General features: G+C 33.7%; 1 protein-coding gene across 1 annotated transcript; it reads right to left on the bottom strand.

The window, feature by feature from the left end:
* Positions 1–527: 527 nt before the first annotated feature.
* Positions 528–1,036, bottom strand: LOC145099017 (uncharacterized). The gene is made up of 2 exons (XM_079036605.1): positions 819–1,036; positions 528–726 (listed from the first exon to the last, which is right to left on the bottom strand). The coding sequence occupies exons 1-2, from the start codon at positions 1,034–1,036 to the stop codon at positions 528–530; spliced, it is 417 nt and encodes a 138-aa protein (XP_078892731.1).
* Positions 1,037–9,084: the final 8,048 nt, after the last annotated feature.

The following is a 9,084-nucleotide window of genomic DNA, read 5'->3' as shown; positions in this document are numbered from 1 at the left end:
TCCATTAAGAAATTATTCATACTTGAAAATCACAGCATTCCTTTATCACTCACATAAAGCTCTATTCAAATTCATAATTACACCAAAAGATAAAAATACCATCTTTGGTCTAAATACTTTTATCAATATTTTTATCAAAATTTATTACATATACTTATACATTTTATACTAAAACTTCATTATAAACACTACATTTATTTATATCAAGAAAGATTTCACCAATATCTTTGATTTCATCATTTACTCAAAATGACCAAAATACCCTTTTTGGTCTGAACATTTCTATTATAGTTTACTCACTTTAACATACTCACATATAAAATTTTACACTATCACTTATTTATTACTTATAGTTCATTCTAATAAAACAAGTTACACAAGTTATCCTCATCTCCAAAAGATTTCATCTCTAAAATCTATTTAAACAAGTGTGGGTACTTAACTCTAAATTCTTCCTCGGGTTCCCATGTTAACATCTGCTCCTCCATGATGTCGCCACTTGATTTTCACAAGTCCTGTTTTTTATCTCATAGTTTTGTATCTCTTTTATCCAATATTTCTTCCGGTTGTTCCTGACACCTTAAGTTCTCATTTATCTCTATCTCATTCAACGGTACTTCTTGTGACTTGTTAGATAATGTCTTTCTTAGAAAAGACACATGAAATACATCGTGAATACCCTCAAATTCATTTGGTAATTTAAGTCGATATGCAACTTTTCTAATTCTATGTGTAATTCAAATTGTACAATAAATCGAGGACTTTGTTTTCCCATTTTTCCAAAATGGAATACACCCTTCCATGGAGATACTTTTAACGTTACCGTATCCCCGACTTGGAATTTTATTGATTTTCGATGCTTGTTTGAATAATGTCTTTGGCGATCTTGAACAACTCTCATATTTTCTCGAATCTCTTTAATTTCTCTTTCTGTTTCTTCTACAACGTCGAGTTTAGCAAGCTGTTTCTCTTCAGCTTCTGTCCAACAAATGCGGGTTCTACACGGTGCCTCAAATAAAGCTTCATATGGTGTCATTTGTATGCTCGAATGGTAACTATTATTATATGTAAACTCTACTAAGGGTAAATGATCATCCAACTTCCTCCAAAATCTATTATGCATACTCTCGACATATCCTCTAATGTTTGAATAGTTTTCTCACTTTTCCCATCAATTTGCGAATGATATGCAGTACTCATTAACACTTTTGAGCCCATTTTTTCTTGAAAACTTTGCCAAAACCTCAAAGTAAATCGACTATCTCTATCTGATACTATAGAAGTAGGAATTGTGTTTCTTCTTACTACTTCACCAATATACTTTTTGGCTAATGTATCGGTAGTATAAGTTTCTGTTATTGGTAAAAATCAAGGTTCTAAAAAGCTCTTCATGGCTTCGCCATGCCACGATATGGCTCTAAGGATTGTACTTGTCGTCAAGCTTTAACAAAATGCCGCCTTAAGTCATATATGGATATAAACATGAATAATAGTAGAAAGATATATAGAATTGTTAATTATATACAAAATTTCTACTTTAAGTCAAGCGTTACAAACGACGTAGCTCTCCACAACTCGTAAAAACTTGAGGCTTAATACTGCCATTAAGTCACTCCTAACGTTATTTATAACCTTGGTAAAAATTTGGCTGACTTAGTTAGGCGATCAACTACAACCCAAATGGAATCATACCCGCTCGAGGTTCGAAGCAACTTCGTAATGAAGTCCATAGTAATTTTGTCCCATTTTCTTTTCGAAATTGGTAATGGTTGTACTTCACCTTAAGGTTTTTGATGATTTGACTTTACTTGTAAGCATGTAAGACATTCTTCCATATATTTCCCCACTTCTCTTTTCATTCCGGGCCACCAATACATGGACTTCAAAGTATGATACACTTTTGTACTCCCGGGGAGAACAGAATACCGAGTGCAATGTGCATCATCTAATATCATCTTTCGTGCATTGCTAAATTTACGGACCCAAACTTGTCATATAAAACTTTTCAAACCTCTTCTATCATCTTCCAATATGGATATATATCCTTTCATTTTATCGTTTTTTATCCTCTCAGGTTTTTGAGCCTCTATCTATGCTTCTCGTTTTAAATCGGGTAATTTACTAGAAATTCCCATTAGAGCAGACTTTACTTGAATTGTTGGCTCTTTTTTGACTTAATGCATCCACCACTACATTGGCTTTTCCGGGATGATATAATATTTCACACTCATAAACCTTCAATCACTCCATCCGCCTTTGTTGTATCAGATTTAACTCTTTCTGATCAAACAAGTATTTTAAACTCTTATAATCAATATATATCTTAAATTTGATGCCTTAAAGATAACTCCTAAATATTTTCAATGCAAACACCACTGCTGCTAACTCCAGATCGTGTACCAGATAAACTTGTTCTGTTGGCTTTAGCTGTCTTGATGCATATGCAATTACTCTACCTCTTTGCACTTAAACACATCCTAATCCCACACTCAAAGTGTCAATACAACAACAAAGTCTCCTCCACCTTGCAGTAAGGCCAATATCGGTGCTTCATATAATACCTTTTTAAGATGCAGAAAGGCATGCTGCTGCAATTCTGTCTAAATGAATTTTTCTATCTTTCGTGTCAACTTTGTCAACGGAATTGCTATAGTTGAGAAACCTTCAATAAATTGACGATAGTATCCTGCTAAACACAAAAACTTGCGTATCTCTGTTGGCTTTTTCAGCAGTTCCCATTCCATAACAACTTTGATTTTAATAGGATCTACTTTCACACCTGCTTCGCTAATGCAATGCCCAAGAAAACCTCTTTCAGCTAAAATTCACATTTCGAGAATTTTTCATATAACTTCTGTTTTAAAGAAGCTGCAATATTTGTTCTATGTGGATTTTAAGCTCATCCCTAATCGAGTAGTAAATAAGAATATCATCTATAAACACTATGATAAATTTGTCCAAAAATGGACGACACACTCTATTCATTAAATCCATGAAGTTCGTGGGTGCGTTTGTCAATCCGAACGACATTACCAAAAACTCATAATGGTCATAATGGGTACGAAATGTTGTCTTCAAGATATCTCCTTCTCATACCTTTAATTGATGATACCCCTATCATAGATCGGTTTTTGAAAAAAAAAACTCACCCCTTTTAGTTGATCAAATAACACATCTATTCTCGGTAAAGGGTATCGGTTCTTTATTGTGATTTTATTTAATTCTCGATAATCAATATACATACGCATCGACATCTCTTTCTTCTTTACAAATAAAATAGAGGAACCCCAAGAAGACAAACTAGGTCTTACAAACCACGATCCAATAACTTTTGTAATTGCATCTTCGACTCTCCAATTTCTGGCGGGCCGAACCGATATGGCATATGAGCTATAAGGCTTACTCCTAGTATTAAATTAATAACAAACTCTATTTATCAATCAGGTAATACTCCTGGAAATTCATCCGGAAATACTTCAAGAAAATCTCTAACTATCTCCACCTCACATACTTCTTGTTTCTTTAAACTTGATTGCATCTCATATGCGAGTTATAATGTTTCTCCATTATTAATACCCTTTCAAACTTTTTCCATTGAGATCACATGGATTCTTTCACAACGTTTTTCACCCTGTACTTTGATTTGTGAACCATTTGGAGCTTTAATTACTAAATCCTTCTCATCACATAGAATATGACCATGATTGAATGACAACCAATCCATTCCTATTGTTCAATCAAACTCACGAGTAGTAATTGGTTTTAAGTCAACAGGAAAGATAGTTCCATAAAATGATTTCATCTAATGGGCTTAAAGAAGCAATCAATTTTTGAACAAACGAGGTTGACACAAACAAAAAGAAGCTCCATGATCAAACAATACATGTACAGGTATTGAGTTCAGAGTGAACATACTTGACACGAAATTCAATTTCTCTTTAACCTCTTCCACCATCATTTGAAAAGCGTGACCATGTACACTCCCTCATTCATTTCATCGATCCTCACAAACATTTCCCCGATTAACTTGTGACCCACCACTTTGATCTTCAACTTTTACCTTTGCAACACGAGGACAATTAACATGAATATGCCCTTTATATCCATAATTGAACAAGTAACACTACTTTCGGGACAATCTTTTGCCGTATGCCCTGATTTTCCACACTTATAACATTTGAAACTCATAGAAGAAATGTCTCAATTTCCAGTATGCTTTTTGCAACACTTTTCACACCATTTCTCATTCCCTTTCTATGGATCAGTTTAGGACTTTAATCCAAAATTATTCTTAAAATATTCTCCTGGCTTTGCTTCCCATTTCCTTTTTTTGTTGATTTTCATGTCTTACAACTCCCTCTTCTTTCTCATGTCGGTATAATTCAAGTTCTCATTTGTTAGTTAGTTCCACTACTTGGCGAAAGGTAATAATAGTATGTGTGTGTAGAAATTCTTGTATGTGAGTTCTTAACCCCATAAATTGAGATCAATCTTTCTTTCTTCAATAACTACTTGATGTCGTGAGAACTTTGCTTTCTCATTAAACTCAACCGTATAAGCTTGGACTGACCTTACTCCTTGATGTAAATGAATAAATCCTCTTCCATCTGTTTTGTAGCTATCCTGGAACAATATTCTTCAGTGAACTTAGTTTTAAATTGTTTCCAACTCAAGGCTCGTGCTAGACTTTCTTCCTAGTGTACTACAAACCATTTCCCTCCAAAAGTGAGCTTCATCTTTAAACACATTTGTACCAAAATCAACTTTATCTCCTTCTAAACATTTAATGGTTTGAAACATTTTCTCTATATGAGTTAGCCAGGTTATAGCTAGAACCGGATCAATATTTCCATGAAATTCAGTAGCTTTATAATCAACAAAATCTTTATAAGTGCACCTAACTTTCCTTCTAATACTAGTACCTTCTAGTCCTCCAGTCTCACCCTATCCTTCCATTATTTATGGCTGATCATGTATCAATTTAGCAGCTGTCTCAATTTATGGTGCAATCATAGTAGAAGAATCTCTTTTATAGCCTTTTCTACCTCTGTAGCAATTGTTTACTTGAAATTGAGTGGTTGTTCGGGTGGTACTTCTGGCTGGTGTAATGAGCCTTGTAATCCTGGTTGACCACCTCTTTGAATATATATATATATATATATATATATATATATATATATATATATATATATATACACTCATACTCATACTCATTCTACTGCCTCTCTAGGCTACCAATATTTTCTCTAACAACATTTCAAGTCGAGAATCCACACTCAAGGATTCAGTTCACTTAAACTATTGCTATACTACCAACTTGTAACAACCATATTCTCTGAACATAATATATCCAAAATATACATAAACTTTTTCCAAATATTATACATCAAAACTTTGGATTTAGTTAAGTATTACAAACTTAACTAATAAACACAATACATTCTAAAACCATACCCAAGATTTGTTTGGTGTTACAACATTTTATACAAAAGATAATAGTCATATATAAACAAACTATTATTTTTCCATCACTGCCTTTCCTTTTCTTTGGTTAATATTACATCTTTAACACAAACCATACTCATAATATAATCATAAGCTTAGTGAATAATTTAATTACAACATATATCATATTATCATATTTTCAAAGTTTTACATTGTTTATCATAATACCAACTTATAACTCAATAAGAGGTTTATGACTTTATAAAAGGATTCATGTTAAAAACTCATATATTACTCCACCAATGCAATACCCTTCTCTTGGTATATTCTTAACATAGTAGACTTATACTCTCTATAAGTCTTAATAAAATACTCATATAATATTTCCAAAGAAATTATCTTCTAACAACATAACAAATTATATATCCTCAAGTAATACAACATAACTCATACTTTGAGTTGAAGTTAAACTACTCACCTTGTTGACGTTGACTAGAACTTGTTCCAATCCAGTGAAATCTCGACCCAACTCTTGTTTCACCAAAACCTATTCAAAGGTGCAGTTATTTAACTGTTATGACTTATTAAAAATCAATAACACCACATATATTGTTGAGTTTTTATTCAAAAGTTAGTTTAAAAAACATACAATTTAGCAATGGAAGACTTGATAATTTGAATTACATAAAACAAGTTTATACCCCACCAAGGATCATGTTGAAAAGTTTGGAAAGAAAACAAAACCAACCAAAGAAGAAGATAACGAAATAACAAGCTTTGTAGTTCTTTGGATCCTCTTGGGAGACTTGGAAGTTGACAAAGAATGATTAAGTTTAGAGACACCAACAATATATCAACTTGATATAGAATGCTACTTTTTTTTCTATAAAACTCTTAAGACTCTTAAGCTTCATATTCTTATCAATATAAGAACATAAAGAGAGCATCAAGAATCAAGTGTTCTTCAAGATATGATCAAAAGTAAGAGAGAAGACACCCTAACATGCATGTTACGATTTGTGTATGGAAGAGAAGAAAGTGATCAAATCATTCATAAATTAGCTCTTTTACACACAAATTCTTAACCATTTAAGCCATTTGTTGTCATTAGAACACCATGTACCCCATGCTTGTATGGTAAGATATTTCTTTTGAATAAAATAACATGAAGCCATACTCTTTTCTTTTTACTCTTATTTTTCGAAAACAATAAAAGGAAGAAGAAAAAACCTTTATATTTTATAAACCAAGTTTATCAAATATAAACTTAACTTTTTGGCAAAAGATAAAAGAATTTATCTAGTCCAAAATGTTGTACATGACTTATTAATTCATACCGTATGAATTATGTAATATTACTTGCTAATGAAAATGACTATTTCCTAGAAATAAATAATTTCCAATTTAATTATAAGAGTTTATTGAATATTTATTAAAACCAATTTCTAATAAATAATCAGTTGTATAGTGTTGTTCTTAGTGTAACCCTTTTGTATCATATATTAATTAACAATATCACTTTAATATGATTCTTGAGCATACTAGATCTGTAAATCTCCCATTTGCACAATATTCATATTAGACTGATATAGGCAGTAGTGAACATCCAACAACATTTTACTGCCCCCATCAACATAAGACTTTGTGCCATTCTAATAATGCCCAGTTCCCAAAAAAACTCCAAGCTGTAATTGGTGTATATAAGGTAAGTTTATCAGTTATCCCTTTGTCACTGACATCATGTTAAACATGAGATACAGGTCGCAATCAATCTCATATGGTGTTAAATTTTTGGTAAGACACCTTAGATGTATAACTCTCAACACATAAGAGGAACAACTCCCCTATTGAGTATGTAAGCCTCTTGCATAGTTCATACCATACCCGAAAATAGATTTTATAACTGCCCGGTTAAGGACCAGTGTTTAACAATATCTAAGCACAATACTCCCGACACTTACGTCCCACTATGTATCTCAGGTGTTAAGGATACAAAGATAGTACCTTTTAATTAAGTATCATTCATGATAGCAATCCATGAGATGATCTTCATGCAGGTCAATTCAATACTAGTTATTTGAAAAGTACTTATGAAACATAGTTACAACCCATTGTCTACGTTCATCCAATGAAAGTCAACCAATTTAATTCATATGAGTCTTATTTCATAATTGCTCCCATAATTATAACCGACTATGAACTTTTAGAATAATAAGATTTGTAAGTCCCTAATTTGCCTGTGTATCAATCAGATCCGTTTGATGGTGCGGAATCCCGATCAAACGGATGATGTCAGATCAAATAGAAGAGAAGGAGAAGAAGAAGATGATGAATCTTGTATTATTTGATGATTAGAATGTAGATCCAAATACAACATTCACACACACTCGTTTTTATCTCTATGCGCCGTAAACTCTCTACTGTTCATCAATCTGTTCCTCACACCCTAACACCTATATTTATACAAGGGGAACATGGGCTTGGTGGACATGGGCCGTAAATGGGTTTACGGCCGTAAACTCAACCGTAAACCCCACCTGGCCGTAAACTAGACTGTAAGCTAATAAAATATTACATAAAAATAGAATTGCCCAAAAAAGCAAAGTATAAACCATATTTTGACCCAACAATCTCCCCCTTGGTTTATAGCTTTCTTTTCTTAATTAACCAACAAGCTCCCCCTAAAAAGTAGCTAGCTTTTCTTGTCAATCTTCAATGGGAGCTTGGCTTCAGCGTTTAAAGAGGCCTTTAGATCAATCGAAATATCAAACAATGACTATGAATAAGAACAAGAGAAATTCACGAAGAAAAACTTTCACTAAGAAAGATAATCTCACAAAGAGATTATCGTGTGCACAAAGCGACAATTAGGGTTTGTGAAAGGCGTAACCATTCACAAACCTATACAAAATTATATATACTGCAATTCTAGACGATCCCTACAATCGGAGATTCCAATGTCAGTATCCAAAGGATTATCCTGATACATACGAACTGACATTCGAGGGCATTGGATTGGATTCCCAGAGTGAGAAAAGTAGTCAGCAGCGAAGAATTTATCGAACACCAGGGCAATCCAGCGTGGAAAGGGAACATGATCAGCACGCACATTTGCACGTAGAAGCTGAACAAGCTGATCAAAGAATAGTGCCCCATAATCTAATCTTTTGTTGAGAAGAAGGGAGCAGACAACTTGTTGCTCATAGTTGCTCAGTTGGTTACGAGACTTGTGACCCACACACTTGCATAGAGCTCCAGTGAAAAACTTCCAGCCTGGGGTCATGCACTGACGCAAAATATGAGCTGATCGAGTACCAGCCTTTGAGTGATCATAGCCCAGTTGATCAAACATGCGTTTACATCTTTCAATAGTTGGGGGTTCAGAGAAGGGTTCGAAAATTGGTAACCTTAAAGTAGCACTGAGAAGTTCTGCGGTGATGAAGACGGAGTGTCTTCCATGGCCAATGGTTCCGGTGATGGCGTTGTTTTCCTCATTAACGGTTGCAGTGTAGTAGAACTCACATACTTGTTCTGGGAAGAACTCAGATGGTACATCGCTGATTGCATATCGAAGGCGACAAGAAGCCAAGAAATTGACGAAATCTTCGAGTCCAAGACCTCGATGAACCTCTGGAATGT

Source organism: Lactuca serriola, chromosome 4, assembly GCF_051521515.1.
Source record: "Lactuca serriola cultivar US96UC23 chromosome 4, Lser_US96UC23_V15, whole genome shotgun sequence".
Taxonomy (NCBI): Eukaryota; Viridiplantae; Streptophyta; class Magnoliopsida; order Asterales; family Asteraceae; genus Lactuca; species Lactuca serriola.
The sequence above is the reverse complement of the archived record's forward strand: the minus strand, read 5'-3'. Positions and strand labels throughout refer to the sequence as shown.

What these genes read in the sequence shown, in the direction of transcription:
- LOC145099017 (XM_079036605.1), bottom strand. Translation starts at nt 1,036, where the DNA reads ATGACACCATATGAAGCTTTATTTGAGGCACCGTGTAGAACCCGCATT. An exon ending in CAAGTCGGGGATACGGTAAC is followed by an intron (nt 727 to 818) that starts GTTAAAAGTATC and finishes AATTACACATAG; the next exon opens with AATTAGAAAAGTTGCATATC.